The 19,881-nt window shown below is 49.0% G+C and overlaps 3 protein-coding genes and 1 pseudogene across 3 annotated transcripts; 3 read left to right on the top strand and 1 right to left on the bottom strand.

Moving 5' to 3' along the window:
* The first annotated feature begins 3,695 nt into the window (after positions 1 to 3,695).
* LOC115914074 (olfactory receptor 6F1-like) lies at positions 3,696 to 4,604 on the top strand. The gene has a single exon (XM_030966429.1). The coding sequence runs from the start codon at positions 3,777 to 3,779 to the stop codon at positions 4,602 to 4,604; it is 828 nt and encodes a 275-aa protein (XP_030822289.1). The 5' UTR covers positions 3,696 to 3,776.
* A 3,379-nt stretch (positions 4,605 to 7,983) lies between these two features.
* On the top strand, positions 7,984 to 8,987 carry LOC115913791 (feather keratin Cos1-1/Cos1-3/Cos2-1-like). Its single transcript, XM_030966016.1, is given in 3 exon segments — positions 7,984 to 7,988; positions 8,211 to 8,310; positions 8,661 to 8,987. Coding segments are annotated over 3 exon segments (432 nt in total).
* Positions 8,988 to 15,523: 6,536 nt separating this feature from the next.
* Positions 15,524 to 16,328, top strand: LOC115914032 (feather keratin Cos1-1/Cos1-3/Cos2-1-like). Its single transcript, XM_030966379.1, is given in 3 exon segments — positions 15,524 to 15,559; positions 15,562 to 15,657; positions 16,002 to 16,328. Coding segments are annotated over 3 exon segments (459 nt in total).
* A 1,955-nt stretch (positions 16,329 to 18,283) lies between these two features.
* Positions 18,284 to 19,055, bottom strand: LOC115914041 (annotated as a pseudogene).
* Between the last annotated feature and the right edge of the window lie 826 nt (positions 19,056 to 19,881).

Below are 19,881 nucleotides of genomic sequence, written 5' to 3'. Positions count from 1 at the left end.
AGCCACTGGTGCAGCCCTCACGAGGACTCCCAGGAACCCAGAAGCTGATGCTGGACTGAGGACAGAGCTCCTGGCCATCAAATTCAGAGATGCTGAGCAACCAGTGCTGCCCTTCTGAAGGAGGGCTGGTGGGGCTCTCTGAAACCATGGCCAGTGTTTGCTTTCCCTGCCTTTCTCTTCCACCTCTCTCTTGTCTTCCATACTTCTGGACTGTAAGACTTTCAGAGCCTCTCTGGGGGATCTGCTAACCCCTGCCTGCTGTAGAGCAGGCAGATGGATGTCCCCTTGGCTCCCCAGTGTCTGCGCCAAAGTAGGCCCAGACTTGCTGCAGTTGCATGTGGTCTCTCACCACCACCACCAGTAGCCTCCTCTATAAGGGAACTAATTTCCCACTTCAGTGACAATAAAGCTTTCTGCATCTCATCCTCGGCCTCCCTGTAATCCTTTTTTGGTGTCCTTGTCTCAAGTTGCTGAGACCAAAAGATGTTGCCATGGGTGGTGGAGGAAAATGTGGGGACACAAGTAGACCATTGATTATTCCCAGAGGAAGGGGAGGGTGGGAAACACAGAAGTGGGGCCCATTCAGGCACTGTCCCTTGGAGCTGAGGAAGACATCCCTGACTTCTCCACAGACAGCAGGGATCAGGCTCAGCCTTCCAACATTTCTGCTCAGATATGACTCCTTGGTCTCAGAGTATGTCCTGCAGATGGGGAGTACAACTCATCTTCAGGGCACTCTGTAGACTCTTCCCACAGTCAGTGATGGGACATCAGGTCACCCAGGGGACTTACCCCATCCCAGAGCAAAGCAGGTGTGCCAGGAAATGGCAAGAATCATCTTTCTGGAGACACAAATCCTGCAGCTGACCAGTGATGGCCTCTGAACTCCCCAGCTGGGACAAGCTCACAGCAGGGCCTGCATTCCTGGTCATGTGTGCATGGCTTGCTTCATTAAGTGATCACAGGTGAACCCACAGGTTCCAGCACCTCCATCCCATGGCTAAACCCCACATCCATTCCCATGGATAAGACAGATAAATAGCAGGGAGGTGGCTTCATGGTCTGCAAATAGGCTCAAGCTGAGAACTTTATTGCCATTAGCTGCATCTCCACCTCAAACCAAGTAGAGGTCAGTTTTCTCTCAACCACACTGAAGCCTGGGACACAGGACTTGCAGAAATGTCTCTGCCAAGTCCAACACCTGTGTAGTGATCCTGGACAGTGCAGACAGACTCTCTCTGGAGGTGAATCTAACTCAAGATGTCTAGAGGATGAGAAGTGTGTGTATTTGTGTGTGTGTGTGGTCTAAGCCAGCTGACTAGTTTATCTTGAGTGTCAACAGAAAAAATAGGTATCTAAGGCCTGTAAAAATAGGTGTCTAAGGCCTGATCTGTAAGGGATCATTTTTTGTAAGGGTTGAACTAAGGCTTGAGAGCGACTATTTCTCTCAGCTGATGATGAATGGAGCAAAGATGAGTACCTCAATAGAAGACACCTTTTCTGGAGTCAGGGGAAATCAATTTTCCTCTACTAATGTCTTGTCGGATTTTGAACTTAGATCTTGAGTTCTTCAGTTAAAGCTCAAGACAGAGGCCTTAACTGCATTTAAAGGCTCTGAAATGAGGTAGGTGAGTCCTTTACTGTCTCTGTATTCATGTGCCCATAGTTGCCTTTAGTTACTTCTCACTCTGGAGGCTTCATGACCCCCTTAGTACTCAGCACTAAATGTTTGACTCCAGTCTCTTGGAACATGACTATTTCAGGCATTCCCATGCCAGCTGAGTTCCTGACAAGGTTCTCATACCACAGCTGCAGGTAGGAGGCAAACACTCAGCCTAGCAGCCGCTTAGGGAATTGCATTGCTGTTCTTTAATTGGCCTGTGTGAGGAGAGAGTACCATTCATCTCTGACAAGCCCATAAGGCCTCCCAGAGGTCAAATTCCCTGGAGCACACCAGAGGGAAAACAGAAAACAGTCTCCAAGGTGCGGCCAGCTGGAGCTTCATTGTGTTAATGAGGTGGGTGTGGGGATGTTCTTATGCTAATGATGCTGGCGACTCTCTGGTGCATGATCTCATTATATGAAGCTAAGCTGGAGAGAGTTTACACTTTGTGTGTGTGCACACAGAGCTTCCTTCAGTGGAATTACAGTGGTGGCAGTGAGAGGGAAGAAGATCAGGAGTGGAAGCTGTCAGATCCTACTGGATGGAGAGGAAACCAGGTCAGGCAGTTGCCATCAGCTTGAAGTAAGTCAGCAAGGGGAGAGCTGCTCATCCACACATCTTCACCTGAATCCAGAGTTCCCCACAATAAATCTACAATAAATCTTTCCAATGCTCTCCATTAGCCAAGGGGACCATGGCTACCTTGGGAGGATGGTGCATGAAAAAATGTCATTTGGATCATTTCCACTGGCAAATCTGGTGAGTGAAGCCTGCCCAAGATGTGTAGCACAGACTTCCGATGCTTTGCATGTTTAAGGAGAGCTGGTTTAAGGGAGATTTCTTTACTCTTCAGGTACATGAGATTTCTGGTATATATTGTTGTGGAGGAAGATAGGAGAGAAAGGGATTATTCAGGTGGTGATTTAGTCCATCTGTCTTCCACATCCACCTGAAAATATGTTTTCTCTAGAGAACTAATCAAGAATTTCCCCTTGTCTGCAGGAACAGTTCAGCAGAGCTACCTTTAATGGGATTCAACTCAGAGGATTTTGCCTCCAGTCTCTGAGGCTGAATATCTCTGCCCAAGTTGAGATGTCTAACATCCAAGTGCTTACTAGACTCCTGCCTTAGATCTCAGAGACAACCTGGCACTTCTAGAGAGCTTTTAGCCATGCTTTTAAGACAAAATGAGCTATGTCTCCCTCATGCTTTTTCTCTCTCTATGAAGAAAGAAGGGGGTAAGCTGAGGAGCTGAGATAGGAATATTTTATTTCACCTTAGATATTTCAGCTTAGTCAGCAGAAATCCTTCCTCTGACTCTGAAATGGCAAAATTGCAAAGAGGTGGATCACACCCCTAGCAGCTATGCTGAGAAGCAGACATCTGTGAGGGAAATAGAGGTATTTGCAAAACCTTCCTGTTCTCAGGCTTAGAAGAAAGCAAATATAGGAGACCTTGAGTAGTGACTGGCATAGCAACCTGCTGCCCTGCGTGGCTGCAGCTCAGTCTCAATGCTTTGTAATAAACTGACATAGAAGAGGTGGGAAAATCTCTTGCAGTGTCACATTATCGTGACAGTATTTGTATTCCTCATTTGATGAAACCACACCTCAGTATTGCCTGCCTCGGAAACTACAAGTTATGTTATTGCCTTGCTATTTGTAAGAGCTTTTTCCATAGCTCGAGTGCCTCAGCCTGCTGTCCATATTTTCCTAAGTGGGATTTTTATCTCACAGAAGTGACTACATTCCCCATGCTGTGAAGGAGATGCACAATCTGATAAATACTTCTCCAAGTGCTCATTTGTTGGGGTACACCTGATTTTCAGGGTTAGATCTAGTTGTGTTTCATCGGGGAGGATTTCTATGAAAATTTTAACATTAGAAAAGTTGCCATTTTTCCATGCTGTGCACCAACTGCATTTTCAGGGATAGTGATTTTTGTTTTCACTACTTGTAGCATGCAAACATTCACAGAAATTTTTCTTTCTTTGCAGACAGACCTCAACACTTGGAAGGACATGGCAAATAGGACGAGTGTAAAAGAATTCATCCTTCTTGGCTTCCCAGGGACATGGCGATTCCGAGTCTCCTTTGTGGTGGTGTTTGCACTGATGTACACCCTGACAGTGATAGGTAATGCATCCATCATAGCCCTTGTGTGGAGAAGCAGCAACCTACACACCCCAATGTACTTTTTCCTCTGTAATCTCTCCTTCCTGGAGATCTGGTACACTACAGGTGTTGTTCCCAAAGCCATAGGAGTCATGCTGGGGACTAGCCAGACCATCTCCTTCAGTGTCTGCATCCTCCAGTTGTTCTTTCTTCTCTCTCTAGGCTCCACTGAGTGTTTTCTCCTGTCTGTCATGGCCTATGACCGCTACCTAGCCATATGCTGCCCCCTGAGGTACAGCTGCCTCATGAGCAGTGTCCTCTCTGTCCGGCTGGCACTCAGCTCCTGGCTGGGAGGATTTTTGGCCATTTCTCTGCTGGCCTTTCTGACATCCAGGCTGACTTTCTGTGGGCCAGATGTCATCAATCATTTTCTATGTGATATAGATTCCTGCCTTGCCCTCTCCTGCAGCGATACATGGCCTGTGGAGCTGGCAACCTTCCTGGTCTCCATAATTGTTGTGGTGGCCTCCTGTGTGGTCACCTTGGTCTCCTACATGTACATCATCTCTTCCATCATGAGGATCCAGTCAGGCCATGGCCGGAAAAAGGCCTTTTCCACCTGCTCTGCCCATCTCAGTGTTGTCACCATCTGGTATGGCTCCACCATGTTCCTGTATGTCAAGCCATCAGCCCAGAACTCCCTGGATGTGAACAAAATCGTGAATACCTTTAACACAATGGTAACTCCTTTGCTGAACCCCTTCATTTACACGCTCAGAAACAAAGAGGTGAAGCTCGCTCTGGGACGGGCTTTCCAGAAAAAGTGAAGTGACTTTTCACAGGGCATCAGTTGTACAAACAGATTCACCCCTGCCCTCCCATGACTTCTGCCCTGCAGAAGATCCCCTCTGAAGTGTAGGTCTGTGTGGACATCCCAGGCACTGAGAAGCCACCAATGAGCTCATATCACCTTACAGCCATCTCTGGCTGGGCTGAGCCTCAGTTCTGTGCTCCCACCCCCCTCTGTTCATTCCCAGGTAATTCAGAATGCCTCCCAGCCCTTTAAAGTGCTGTGCTTGGAAAGGGTCACAAACCCTGTCCATAAATGGTTCTGTAACAGAGCTGGAGGAGTGGTACTCCCACAGGTTTCTACCCCAGTTTGCCAGGTGCTTAATTTTGTCAGGGTTTGTCTGAATCTCCTAAAGAAATCCCAGCAACTTTAGGAAACATTGCTTTAGGAAGCAGACACGTGTTTCTCCACTTAGCCTGATGTTCTGTGATGTATCTAGGCCAGATTCTTGTAGCTATTTCATCAAATCATACTCTGATTCAAGATAAAATTTGGCAATGTCTGATATCTCTACTTATAGCCATTTTTCCTAGCATAAGACTGCAAACAAAATTTGCATAATTCCTCTTCTTTCCTCTCCTTAGTAACTCTGAATATACTCTCTTATTTTTAATTAAAATTATGCAAAACGGTGTGCTTCATTCTAGATGTGTCAGGGCATTTCCACATCTAAAACCCCACATCATTTTTAGCAGTACATTGTTCCACCCATTTTGGGCTTTGTTGTGGAAAAACTTTAATGTGATTGGCAAAGCACTCAAAGTGCAGAGCTGTGGAAGGCTGGCTGGGAAGCGAGTCTCTCTTTGGGAGGACATTAGCACTTCCAAACAGCACTTGCTTTTCCCCTCCCAATTTTCATTTCAGAACAGATTAACCATGTTCTCAAAGCTTTTCTTTTTGCGCACTGACAGTGAGGATAGTCCATGTAACCACTTCATAATGAGGAGGGATCAGCTCCTCATCATGGTAAACACACCTTTATGGAGAGTGTGGGATTCATTTCACCTGAGCGTAGAGCTCTCCAATTGAGATGATTGAGTCTGAACTGAACATCTGATCCTCCCTTATAGAAGCAATGGCACTTCTGGGGGAGATTCACAAACCTCCTGCATCCACCTGGGCACTTGGCACTTAGTCCTGTATCCAGACCTAGGCACCACTGCCCAAGGCACAGGCTGATTCCCACCCTTTGTCTGCTGTGCTCTTTTTCAATGGCATTTGGGAAAATGCCTGGGACAGTAGGAAGAGTCTGAGACTGGGTTTGTCCTCAGACAGACATCACTGCTTGTCATTTCTGCCTAGGAATGATTTATTTTAGAAAGAATTGTGTATTTGGAGTGTTGAATCCCTCTACAGTCCTGGAAAGCAACAAAAAGCAGGATCAGAAATGTCCAAGAAATCCAATACACAGGAGAGTGTCTGAGACCTGCTGTGAATTCCTCATCAACACTGCTTAGAGCCCTCTGAGATAAACAGCAGCATACAAGGCCTCACACAGGGCTGTCACAGCAGATCCCTGTCACTTGGGAGAGGCAGGCTATGCTGGAACAGCAGCAGAAAAACAAATGTGTACCCTGAGATTTCTCAGGCAAAGGGGATGATGCTCCATGATCAACAGATTCCAATTCAAAGGGTGGGATCCATCTGGAAACTTAGCACCCTTGAGCTGAGTTTCCATAAGAAGTGCTGTAGTGGGGCTGCCCAAAAATAGGTCCCCAAACCCTTCCTTTAGCTCATGGGAGGAGAGGAGATCACTGAGGTGTTACCAGCTGCTGGACAGAGAAACTGGCACGGACTCAGGAACATGGGAGCTCCCTCCAGCACGGGTGATTTCCCTGAAAAGGAGAGACATTAAAAATAGTGGGACCACTCTCTGGCAGTGGATGAGTGCAGGATGAATCTTGTCCAGAGTCTGGCTAGTGGCTGTTTTCCACTTGCTGGTGCAGGGTAAGGAAGAGCCCTTCCCATCTTGGGCTTCTGTGACCACAGTGTCAAAACTGTAAGGTTTTAATGAGGCCTCCCTACCAAAGGCCTCATTCTCCAGCTGTGGCCACCAGTGGAGGCCCATGGAGATGAAACAGGAAGAAGAGCCAGCAGGTTACTTGCTCTGAGAATTGCAGTGCTATTGTAAGCAGAGAACATTGGCAAGGCTCATTTGGCTTGTTTATGGTGTAGCCTCCAATATATCTGCCCCAAATCAGGTTTATTGGACAGTTTTTATCATCAAAATCCCTGGATCTAGAAGCAACTGTGAAAGTCACACGAGTATGTGGTGCTTTACAGCACCACAGCATCCACTTCCAGGGATGGGACAGCCAGACCTTCTCTGGACAACCTGTGCAGGGCCTCACCACCCTTAGAGGGAAGAATTTTTTCTTAGTAACTCGTACAAATCTATCCTGTTTCAGTGGGAAGCCATTCCCCCTTCTCCTGTCACTCCATGCCCTTGTAAAAAAAGTCCCTCTCATTGTAAAAAAGAGAGAGTTCATCTTTCTTGTATCCTCTTTGCGCACTGGAATGTGATTTAAGGTATCCCCAAAACCTTCTTCGGGCTAAACACATTCATCTCTCCCAGCCCTGTCTCCATAGCAGAAGGGCTGCAGCCCTCTGAGCAACTTTGTGACCTCTTCTAGACCTACTTCAGCAGCTTCACATTGGGGACCCCAGAGCTGGACACAGCACTCCAGCTGGGGTCTCACAAGAGCAGAGAAATGGGGGAGAACCACTTCTCTATAGCTGGTAGTCAGTCTTCTTCTGAGGCAATACAATTCTGGGATACAATTCCAGGGCTGCGTGTGAACGTTGCAGGTCATGTCCAGCTTCTCATTCACCAGCACACCCAAGTAGTTCTTGGTGGGGATTCTCTCAGTTTATTCATTACCCATTCTGTGTCCATCCTTGGGAATGACCCAACCCAAATTCAGGACCTTACACTGGGCCTTCTTGAGCTTCATGAGGATTTAATGGGCCCACCTTTCTGTCCTGATGAAGTCTAGGTTGTAGGAGCACAAGACACTGTGGACTCTGCTGAGGAGACCTGGGGACAACTGCAGCAGGGCTGGAGCATTGTGAGGAAGGACAAGGAGCCAGACAAGGCCATGACATTTTCTGTGCTGTACAAAGAGGGCATGAGTTAAAACAAGCCAGAATTTTCTCCTTATAGCACCTTAGGGTGAAAACCAGTTGCAGAGTCGATGGACACAGGGAGGGAAGAAGTGACCATAGGAAGGGAAAGAGAAGGATAGGACATATCCTCATGCACAGGAGTCCTTGGGCAGCCAGATGAGGATTGCTGGAATTCAAACAGCCCCACCAGAGTTATCCAGACTCTAATATCACTTGCCCAGCCTGGGCCCATGCAGTACATAAACTGAGTTTTCTGCCTGCACTGCTGCATTCCTGCCTTAGAAATCCTGGGGCCTTTAATCCCAGGGATCAGAAGAAACCTTCACTGGGGAACGGGCACAGAACAAACCTGGAAATGAAAAGGCAGCAGTATAGGAAATGAAAGCACAGCCCATATCATTAGGTGTGCTGGTTTGCATTCAAGATGAGCTTGCTGGAAATTGTTACCTCTGCAAAGGCTGCCCCTGGTCCTGAGGCAGTGAAGGGCAGGTATAAAAGGCAGCCCCAGTCTCTGCTCTCTCATCCACTTCTCTTGCTTCCTTCTGCTTGGGAACAAGGTGAGTCTGAAGCCCCTTCTCTTTCTCTTTCTCTGCCAAAGTGAGATCTCCTCTTGGTGGACATCTCAAGTGATATTGGCTTTCTCATATTTGGGGATTGGAGCATCTGGTTGTGAGAGAGGAAAGCGGGGAAGAGGCTGGCATAGAGAGAGGCTGGTGATGGTGGTGCCTTTTGCTTTATTTGCTTGGCAGAGAACTTGCTGAGCCAGGCTGCTCTTTGTAGGGCTCCTGGCCCAGTCTCCAGCTTCCCACTCATGATGGCCTTGGCCCTGTTGTGATGGGGTAACCAGGCTGCTCCTCACCCACCCACCCAGCCTTGTGCTCTGTTTCCTCTCTGATCTCTTTGCCAGGTGCATCTCCAGCCTCAAGCCATGTCCTGCAACACCCAGTGCCGTCCCTGCCAGCCCTGTGGCCCCACTCCACTGGCCAACAGCTGCAATGAGTGCTGTGTCAGGCAGTGCCAGGACTCCACCGTGGTCATTCAGCCACCTGCTGTGCTGGTGACCCTGCCTGGGCCCATCCTCAGCTCCTTCCCACAGAACACTGTGGTGGGATCCTCCACTTCTGCTGCTGTTGGCAACATCCTCAGCTCTGATGGAGTTCCCATCAACTCTGGGGGCTTTGACATCTCCTGCATCACCAGGCGCTACGGTGGAAGGAGGGGCCTCCCCTGCTAATGGTGCTGGGCAGATGTAGGTCTTGGGGAGTGTCCCCAGGATCTCCAGGCATGGTGCTAGACAAAGGAAGAATCTTCAGGTCATTTCTTTCAGAGGAACTGAACATCTTTAGTTCCTCCTGAAAATGCTGGAAAGAAGAGCCCAGCTCAGGCACTTCGAAAGCCCTATGTCTTTCCTACATGTTTCCTTGTTTCTGTTTTCATTGTGTCCTTCTGCCCCCCTCGGCTGCAAGGCTCCTCCAAGCCAGCCTGCACTCTACAGGCAGGGCAAGTGAATGCCCTGCATGGACTTCACCATGGCCAAGAGGTGAAGTGTCCTGCTTGTCCCTCCAGATCCCTGCACTGAGGGCCTGTGCTTGTAAAAACCTTGATTCCCTCTTTAAACTCAATAAAGATTTTTGCATCTCAGGCTGGCTCTCCAGGTTGTCCTTCCCTCCCCATATGCCCTTGCAAGCTGCCAGGGTAGAACAGTGTTGATCCTGGCAGGGGATAAGGTTGACAATGTGGTGAGATCCTTCATCCAGAAAAATGTGAGGTTGGGATACACTGCTGAGGGTCCTATGTGGGGAACAATCCTGGGGCAGAATGCAAAACATCCCCAGCTGAAAGGTGATCAGCCCATTCCCTTCAGTGTCTCTGCCCAGATATACCCCCAAAAACCTCATGTAACATGTAGAATTCCATGGGAGGTCCTGGAGACAAACCAACCTGCAGGATCATGGGAATTCAGCTCCTCTTGCTCTGGTCAGTGCTGGGGTAGACAGAAAATGTTCCCAAAGGATGTCAGTGTGTGGAATAGCCTCAGGCCTCATCTCCATCTTCACTGCCCAGTGTCAGACCATGGCCAGTACAAATGGGCAGCTGGGATGAGTTCCTCATTGCAGCCCTACCACCACACATAAAGCCCATGGCAGGACCCAGGTTTTGGCATGCATTCAGGCCTGGCACCATTCCCAAGTCAGTGCTGGGATTAACCACTCTGGGCATCACACTGGAGTCCCTGTGAACCCTCACAGGCCAGGGCAGTCCAAGGACAGTAATGGAAGCCCACAGACCCTTCACTGCTCAGGGGTACCTTGTTGCTCCCAACCACAGATGGTGCAGCTCAGCTCAGGCTCAGGGCCTCACAGGCCCTGCTGTGTAAGGTCCTTTTCTGGACCAGTGCTGCTTCAGAAAAGCTCTGTGCAAAGTCATTCTGGACACACTCAGCAGTATCTGTGAGCAGTCTGTGGCAGACAAGTTTTGTTCACTAATGTCCCCCTTGCTTAGTCTGATGCTCTTGGGCACTGTTTTGATCAAAAGCACATCAGAGGCCTCAGTCAGGAAGGGCTGGATAAACAGAATCCATCCATCCATCCATCCATCCATCCATCCATCCATCCATCCATCCATCCATCCATCCATCCATCCATCCATCCATCATGGAGACTGTGTAAATTGCCCTTTTCCCATCTCGGAGTCTGGAATGTAGACAGGTGTAATTTTCTTCCAGAAAGTGAGGTTATGAAAAATCTCTTTGCCAGGATTTCTTCTCCTGGGAAGCTGGGAAGCTTCAGATTCTCCCTGTTTTGCTGCTTTGGAATGTAATTTGGAGAATTGTTTACCCAGCATGTGAATTGTTTTAACTTAATGACCAATCCCAGTCCAGCTGTGTCAGGACTCTGGTCTGTCATGGGTTTTTATTATTCATTCTTTTCCAGCCTTCTGTCTGTATCCTTTCTCTATAGTTCTAGTATAGTTTTAGTATATAATTTCTTATAATAGAATAGAATAGAATAGAATAGAATAGAATAGAATAGAATAGAATAGAATAGAATAATAAATCAGCTTTCTGAGAACTTGGAGTAAAATTCTCATCTCTCACCTCATCCTGGGGACCTCACAACACCACAGACCAACGGCTGGTCGGGGTGAGACAGGTATCAGGGCACTGAACACATCTCTCTTGGATATCAGGTTGATGGGGGACTGTGTAAGCCAAGTTCTGCAGGCTGCAGTTCTAATGAATGTCTGTACCCTGTGCATACCTGTTGGAAATACCCACGTTTTAGCCATGCCTTCACTTTATAGATTGTGGGTAACAGGACTGATGACAGCATGGCACAGAGTGTCCCCAGAGAAAGTTTGGCCTACTAGTGTACAACATTCTTCTTCCTTTCCACGATGTGGTCATGCCAGTAATCTCTGAGATTCTGTGAAGAACATCTGGTTTCACTATTAATGCAGAAATTTAGGGTTTTTTTCCTGTGATACTCCAAAATTTCTTTTTTGACTTTCACCCTCAGCTTAAGTGAGTGATTAAAAGGTTGGAACATCTCAGGTGTCTACAGTTCCCTAAATGTAGAGAAGGAGCTGATGAAGGCAAAGCTAAGCTCAAACAGCAGATGAAGCATGAAGGGACCAACAGGAAAAGTTCCCTGCACATTCTTCCTGCTGGAGATTTAGGGAAGAGTCTCTGAACTCCTCCATCTCTTTGGCCAATATTATTGTGATGCCCAGCCTCAGCGTTTCACCCACAAGACCCGCACTGCTGTCACTGGGTAAATTGCTAATTGCTAATATAGGGATGATCCAGCTCCTTGCTCTGCCCAGCACCCGTGGAATCCCCCACTCTCTCTCTGCTCCACAGGCAGACCCAGGGCACAAACACCACTCCTACCTGGGGACACTGTGACATCTGCACCACGGAGCGACTGCTGGGGCATCCCATCTGCCAAAAACCCTGCTTATTGGCTTCCCCTGTGCAACACACAATGTCTCTGTCCTTCCATCCAGTGCACACTAATAACATTTACTGTGATTCTTTAATTCAGTACTTATTTGGGCCAAGATCTCAGCCTGACACAGCACCAGGCTGATGTTCTGGATGAATACATTTTACATTGGCTCAGGCATGAAGGAAGGCTGTGTCCCACACCTGAAAGCACCAACAATTCACTGGAAGCAGATCCATTTGGACATGGCCTGAACAAGGATAGTAAGCAGGATTCCTTATTCTTTCTCCAGGATAAACCAAACCCCATCCTTTTGAACTCTCCAGCAGCTGTGCCCTAACCTGGTGAGGCAGGCAGAGAGGGGCTGCCCATCATGCTAAGGCAGTCCCAATCCTGTTACACTCAGCTAAATTCAGGATCTAAATTGGTAGTCCTTGCTGGGGCTTGGCATCACCATCAGTGGAGTATGAGCTCTGGAGGATCAGGACAAGCAGGGTTCAGGAAACTGATTGATTACAGTGCCTCTTTTTCAAGAGATTTCCAGGAGGTTGATGCCATTACCTTTCAGCTGCACTTGAGCTCCTGCTGCTTCGCAGAGCCTTTGCACAGAGCTGTGGAGAGTGTCCCTGCCATGAGCAACACAATCTATTTGTGAGGAGAGACAGGAAAGGACACGGGTTCATATACACCTGTCAAATATGCACCTGTGCTGCGTTCACATTAGTCTGGTTGCACACAAGAGCACCAAAGACATGAATACATGTAGGAGGAACACACCCTGCTGTGAACTCTGCTGAGGACATCAGGAGACAGGCGCAGCAGGGCTGGAGCCTTGTGGGGAAGGGCAAGGCCCCAGGCAAGCTCACAGCATTGTTTGTGTACTCACAGACTACTCAGAGAGTGGACAAGTCAAAACAAGCCAGAAGTTTTTCCTGAAGGCAGAGTTAGGTAGGATGGGGTCAGAGCCTGCAGCCCAATGCACACACATGGGGAGACAACAACAAAAAACCATCAGGGTGAGCTGAGGAGGGAGGGATAGAGAAGGATATGCCCATCCTCATGCACAGGAATCCTTGGGCATCCAGCAGCAGACTGAATTTTTAAAGAGGCAATACAAAGGACCCAGGGAATCACAAACTAGTACACCTCACCTCTGTGCCTGGGGAGATCATGGAACAGATCCTCATGAAAGCAACTGTAAGTCATACTCAGACAAGGAGGTGATCCAAAACAGACAGCAAGGCTGCTCTTAGGGCGAGTCATGTCTGAGCAATCTGGTGGCCTTCAAGGATGGAGTGACTGAAACACTCAGCAAGGGAAGACTGGCTAAACTTCTGTCAGGCCTTCAACACAGCCCACACAAAATCTTTATATCCAAATTGGAGAGATTGGTGTGGTGGGTTGACCCTGGCTGGTTGCCAGACACCCACCAAAGCAATTCTATCACTCTCCTCTACAAGTGGACAGGGGAGAGAAAATATAACAATGGTTCGTGAGTTAAGGACCAGAAGAGACCTCTCACCAAATACTGTCACAGGCAAAACTGACTCAACTAATTGAGTATTAATTGAGCATATTAATTGAATTTATTACCAATAAAATAAGAGGAGGATAATGAGAAGTAAAATAAGTATTATAAAAATAACCTAAAAACCTGAACATCTTCCCCCTACCTCCCCCTCCTTCCCAGTTTTATCTCCTCCTCCCCCTCAGCAGAGCAGGGAGGCAGGAACAGGGCTCATGGTCAATTCATTACAAGTTGTTCCTGCTGCTGCTCAAGGAGAGGAGTGCAAGTCCTTCCCCTGGTCTGGGGTGGGGTCCCTCCCATGGGAGAAGTTCTCCATGAACTTCTCCAAAATGAGAAGGAGGCTAGGAACCATATCCCACAGGCTATGGCTCCCCAAGAACTGCTACAAGTGGGGCACTCTTCCATGGGGTCAGTTCTTCAGGAACCCTCACAAATTCATTCCAGCAAACCTGCTCCAGCATGGGCTTCTCTCTTCACAGGTCCCTGCCAGGGGTCTGCTCCAGCACAGGCTTCCCTCAGGGCCATGGCCTCCTCCCAGGCATTCACCTGCTCTGGTGTTGGCTCCTCCAGGGGCTGCAGGTGCATCTCTGCACTCCCATGCCCTCTGTGGGCTGCAAGGGCACAGCTGCCTCACCATGGGCTGCAGAGGAATCTTAACTCTGGAGTCTGGAGCAGCTCCTGCTCCTCCTTCTCCACTGGTGTCTGCAGAGCTGTTTCTCTCACATATTCTCACTCTGCTTTCCTCTGGCCCCAACTACACCCATGCAATAATTTTTTTCCTTTTTTAATGTGTTATTCCTGAGGCATCACTTCCATTTCTGATGGGCCCAGCAGTGAGTCTGTCTTGGAGCCAGCTGGCTTTGGCTCTGCTGGACACTGAAGAAGCTTCCAGCAAACTCCCACAGAAGCCACCCTGTAGCCCTCCTGCTACCAAAACCAGGCCATGCAAACCCAATACACGTGGATTTCAAGGCTGTACTATTGTGAATATGAAAATGGCTGGATGGACACAACTTTAGTCTGTGGCTTTATGACCACGTGGATATAGGGGAAGAGGAGCATGTCTCAAGGCTCTGTCTTGGGACTGGTGCTTTTTAGTATCTTTTTCAATCACAGGGATATTAGACTGAGTGTCCCCTTGGTATGTTTGCAGATGACACAAGGCTGAGCAGTGCAGCTGACACTACAGAAGGAGATTTCCATCCAGAAGGAGATTTCCATCCAAGGAGACCTGGAGAAACTTGAGAAGTAGGCCCATAAGAACCTGATGAAGTTTAAGAAGTTCAAGTGCAGGGTGCAGCACCTGCATTAGGAAATCCCAGACATGAGGACAGACTGGGAGATGAACTCATTGAGAGCAGATCTGTGAAGAAGGAATTGGGAGTTCTGGTGGATGAAAACCTAGACATGAGCAAACAGTTTGCACTTGCAGTCCAGAAAGCCATCCTGGGCTGCATCACAAAAGGCCTGACTGGCAGGTTGAGGGCAGTGATTCTCCTCATCTACTCTGATTTTGTGAGACCCCAGACGGGTTCAAACATAGAGTCTTCAGCACAAGAAACACATGGACCTGTTAGAGCAGGTCCAAAGGAAGCCACAAAGATACTCAGAGGGCTGGAGGAACTCTGCTATGAAGACAGGCTGAGAGAGTTAGGGTTGTTCTGCATGGAGAAGAGAAGGCTTTGAGAAGACCTCATTGAGGCCAGTCAGTGTGTGAAGGGGGCTTACAAAAAGATGGATGCCAACTTTTTACACAGGCAGATACTGATAGGACAAAGTGGAATGGTTTAAACTAAAAGAGAAAAGATGTAGATTTGACGTTAGGAACAAATTCCTTACTCAGAGGGTGGTGAGGCAATGGTACTTCACATAGAAGCTGAGTCTGCCATATCCCTGGAAGTGTTGAAGGCCAGCTTGGATGGGGCTTGGAACAATCTCATCTAGTGAGTGTCACTGCTTCTCTTTATGAAGGAGTTCCATCCAGACCAAGCCATTCTGTGATTATATGATTCTATGAGTGCTGCAGTTTCTTCCTGAAAACAACACATCAAACAACCCCAGAAGAGTGATCAGGATAGCATCACTTTCCTGGTCTGGGCCCATACAGTACATAAACTGAGTTTTCTGCCTGCACTGCTGCATTCCTGCCTTAGAAATCCTGGGGCCTTTAATCCCAGGGATCAGAAGAAACCTTCATTGGGGAACGGGCATGGAACAAACCTGGAAATGAAAAGGCAGCAGTGTAGGAAATGAAAGCACAGCCCATATCATTAGGTGTGCTGGTTTGCATTCAAGATGAGCTTGCTGGGAAATTGTTACCTCTGCAAAGGCTGCCCCTGGTCCTGAGGCAGTGAAGGGCAGGTATAAAAGGCAGCCCCAGTCTCTGCTCTCTCATCCACTTCTCTTGCTTCCTTCTGCTTGGGAACAAGGTGAGTCTGAAGCCCCTTCTCTTTCTCTGCCAAAGTGAGATCTCCTCTTGGTGGACATCTCAAGTGATATTGGCTTTCTCATATTTGGGGATTGGAGCATCTGGTTGTGAGAGAGGAAAGCGGGGAAGAGGCTGGCATAGAGAGAGGCTGGTGATGGTGGTGCCTTTTGCTTTATTTGCTTGGCAGAGAACTTGCTGAGCCAGGCTGCTCTTTGTAGGGCTCCTGGCCCAGTCTCCAGCTTCCCACTCATGATGGCCTTGGCCCTGTTGTGATGGGGTAACCAGGCTGCTCCTCACCCACCCACCCAGTCTTGTGCTCTGTTTCCTCTCTGATCTCTTTGCCAGGTGCACCTCCAGCCCCAGGCCATGTCCTGCAACACCCAGTGCCGTCCCTGCCAGCCCTGTGGCCCCACTCCACTGGCCAACAGCTGCAACGAGCCCTGTGTCAGGCAGTGCCAAAACTCCACCGTTGTTATTGAGCCACCTGCTGTGCTGGTGACCCTGCCTGGGCCCATCCTGAGCTCCTTCCCACAGAACACTGTGGTGGGATCCTCCACTTCTGCTGCTGTTGGCAACATCCTCAGCTCTGATGGAGTGCCCATCAACTCTGGGGGCTTTGACATCTCCTGCATCACCAGGCGCTACGGTGGCAACAGATGTCGTCCCTGCTAAAGGTGCTGAAAGAGCCCCAGCGAGACATCCTGAGGAACTCAGAACACAGTGCTGGGCAGAGGATCTAGGTTTTGAGTGCTGTTTGCACAATAGCTGACCGAACTTGCCTTTCTCTCCCTTTTCATTGTTTGCATTGGTTTCTATGTGTTTCTATGTTCCCCAAAGGCCGGCTTGATAAGGACCACTTGGTTTCTCCCTTTTGTGGGAGAGGTAGACCAATATTATGCAGGAACTATTCCAGAGCTAAGGAGCGCAGACTCTCTGCTGCTCTTGGTGCTGCCTGTGCTGCTGACCTCTGCTTTCAGTGGCTTTGTTTCCTTCTTTCATTTCATTAAAGTACTGCTGCATTCAAGTCTGGTGTCTGTCTGGTCCTTCCCTTGGTTGCACTTCTGAATGCCAAAGGAGAAAGGTGTTGCTTAGTCATGGAAGTGGCTGAGGGCATAAGGTGACCCTTCTCCCTTCACAGAGGAATGGAATTTTGGGGCACCATGGTGGCGCAACTATTGAGGGTACCATCTCTTGGAGCTGAGGAAGACATCCCCTGGTCGCTCTGCTTTCAGACATCATCAAGCCTTGTCTTGATGTATCTTTGCCCACAAATACCCAGAAAGCTGGGAGTCCTTGAAGCAATAGCAGCCCCATGATTTCCTGAGGAAAGGCGCTCCTGACAGTGCTCCTGACAGTGCTCCTGTCTCTCTCTCCTCTCCCTCTCCTCGACATTGCTGGGTGACAATGATATCCCCAATGGTGCTTGCTAAGTGGTTTGTTCTGTTGTACCCCGTGTTCTCCCTGATTTGGTTTGCTCCTGGGTTTTACCCTCCCTCAAAGCTGTCCCTCATGCTATTCCCCACCCCTTGTTCCAGCTCTTTCCCTGTCTGTCAAGGCAACCCAACCCCTTATTCCAGAACCTTGCTTGCCACTCTTACCTTGGGCCAATCCCAGACTGCAACGCCCCTTTGGGATTCCCCATAAATTCGAAGCCCTATTGGCCCATGTGACTTACCCTCTCCTCCCAGATACCCTGATTGGTTCTGATCTGTTGATGTAATTCCCTCACTCCTCCCCTGATATCTCTCCATTGGTTGTTCGTTTGTATCCACCCCCTGATTTGTAACTGTATAAAACCCAATCACTGCTGCGCTCGAGGCTCTTTTATCCCTGTTTTCTTCACTTGGACTGAGCTCTTCCATCTTGGAACCTCAAGACTAGAGAGCCTTCTCCTTTGCCCAACCCCTGTTGTGGCTGTGGCATTCTTCACTATAGAGCAAGCAGCTCCTCAGGTTCAGTTGCAGTTAAAATCCAAATCTCAGTTGTTCCCCATTCCTGGAGTGGTGCTAGAATTTCTCCAGAGGTAGCCCAGGATCCACTGGCTGCATCACTGGACTAGGTAAGGGAGTGGAGGAGAAGGAAGAGATGAAGCTGTCAGCTGGACCCAGGAATTCTTCCTTCCCTTCACAACTGTTACCTGATGTCTTCCTGTTGGCCTTTAGCTGCTGAGTAGCCAGGGGAGACTTCATCAGCTCCAAGGAAAAGGAAGAAAAATCTACTGCAGGGAATCCCATTCTCTGCTTCCTACACCTATTTTCCCTGAGTGGACTGGAAGATTTTCTAGAGAACAAAGGAGGACTTGGAGGCCCAGGCTTGGATGCAAAACAACTTTATTCAGTGTAAAGAAGAAAAGGAGGTGGCTCACAGAGAGCATCAGATGCAGTCACTAAGATGCAGTAGAGCTCCTGCAGAGTGTGCGTCTGCTTGCCCAAAAGAGGGAGGGAGGGTCACGTGTCCCCATTAGATTGGCCTGAGGAGACATGGACAGCAAAGAAAAGAAAAAAAAGAGATGGAAGAAGGGAACAATGGCTTGATGTTGTAAAGACAATGTTCCAAATCTTTATCTCCTGCCCAGATCTGTCTTCTGAGGTCTTGGAAGCTCTTGCCGAAGGACATTGCCAGCAGATTTAGCAGGGACGGCACCTGCTGCCACCATAGCAGTTGGTGATGGAGGAGATGTCAAAGCCCCCAGAGCTGATGGGCACTCCCTGAGAGCTGAGGATGCTGCCAACAGCAGCAGAGGTGGAGGATCCCACGGCGGTGTTCTGTGGGAAGGAGCTGAGGATGGGGCCAGGCAGGGTCACCACCACGGCCGAGGGCTGGATGGCCACATGGGAGTCCTGGCACTGCCTGACACAGCACTCATTGCAGCTGCTGGCCAGCGGGCAGGGGCCGCAGGACTGGCCACAGGGGTTGCAGGGCTGGCAGCAGGACATGGCTGGGGGTCACAGGTACACCTAGGATGGAAGGAAGGGAGAAGCACGAAGTGAGGACCAAGGAGAACCAGCGTTACCACCAAACACTCTGCAGCCAAGGCACCTCCTGGCCCCCATTGCAGTGCCCAGCTCAAAGCCCAGGAGCCACCTCAGCCAAGTCCCAGCCTCTCTCTGTCTGCACAAGACCTTCTCTCCCCTGCCCTCTCCCAGCACAAGCAGCTCCCAGCCCTGGGCTCTTGTAGCCCCTCTCAGCTGAGACCTGCAGCCAGGCAAGAGCTGCTCTTGAAGCAGCAGCAGGAGGAGGAGAAGAAAAGGCTTCCCACTCACCTGATTCCTGAGGAGGAGAAGGAGGTGAGAGAAGTGGATGAGAGAGGAGAGACTTGGGCTGCCTTTTATAGCAGTCCTGCCCTGCCTCGGGCCCAGAGGCACCTTAGTGGAAGCCATAATTTTCTGTCCAGCTCATGTCAAATATGTGCCATTCCAGGTAATGGCAGGGGCTGTGTCCTGGTTTCCTGTACTGCTGCCTTTTCATTTCCTGGCTTCTGCCACGTGCTTGCCTAGGTGAGGATCTCATTCTGTAACTGCTGGGATGAGAATCACAAGAATTTCTGAGGTAGAAGTCTCAGATCAAAGTCTGTTGGCATCCCTTGTGGTCAGGTGATGTTCACTTGGGTCATTTCTGAGTAGTTTGGTTTTGTCTAAGTTGTCAGGAAATGGGAACCTCTTTTGTGCTTGTTGCCCACACACCCAAGGACTGCCACGTGAGGGGACATGACAGAGCTTCCTCCCCTCTGCTCTTTCTTAGCACTTGTTTTCTGTGTCTCCCCAGGCCAGTCTAAGTGGGGATATTTTGCCCTTTCTCCCTCTGCATGGCAGGCAGATGGACACCATGCAGGAGCTCCACTGCATTTTAGTGACTGTCCCTGGTGGTCTCCTTTTCTTCCTTAGACTCATTAAAGTTGTTGTTGTGCTGTCATGCCTTGGCCTCCAAGTTCTCCTTTGTTCTGTGGCAACTCTTCCAATCTGCTCATGTACAAAGTTAAAAAAGGCAGGGGGTGGCACTCCCTGCAGTGGATTTTCCTCCTGTGTTCTTCCCCTTGGAGCTAACGAAGACATCCTTGACTACTGCGCAAACAGAGGCCACTAGTGAAATCACAAGTTCAAAGGGTGGCACCAGTGGGTATAGGATATAAAAATTCCTTTGCCTTCAGCCTTGAGTAATGCTCTAATCCATGTCATCCCCTGGATATCCATGGTCTCCTGCATGCAGAATAGGAACTCTTCAAGGC

This window comes from Camarhynchus parvulus, chromosome 27, assembly GCF_901933205.1.
Source record: "Camarhynchus parvulus chromosome 27, STF_HiC, whole genome shotgun sequence".
NCBI classification, from domain to species: Eukaryota; Metazoa; Chordata; class Aves; order Passeriformes; family Thraupidae; genus Camarhynchus; species Camarhynchus parvulus.
This window is presented reverse-complemented; position numbering and strand designations above follow the sequence as displayed.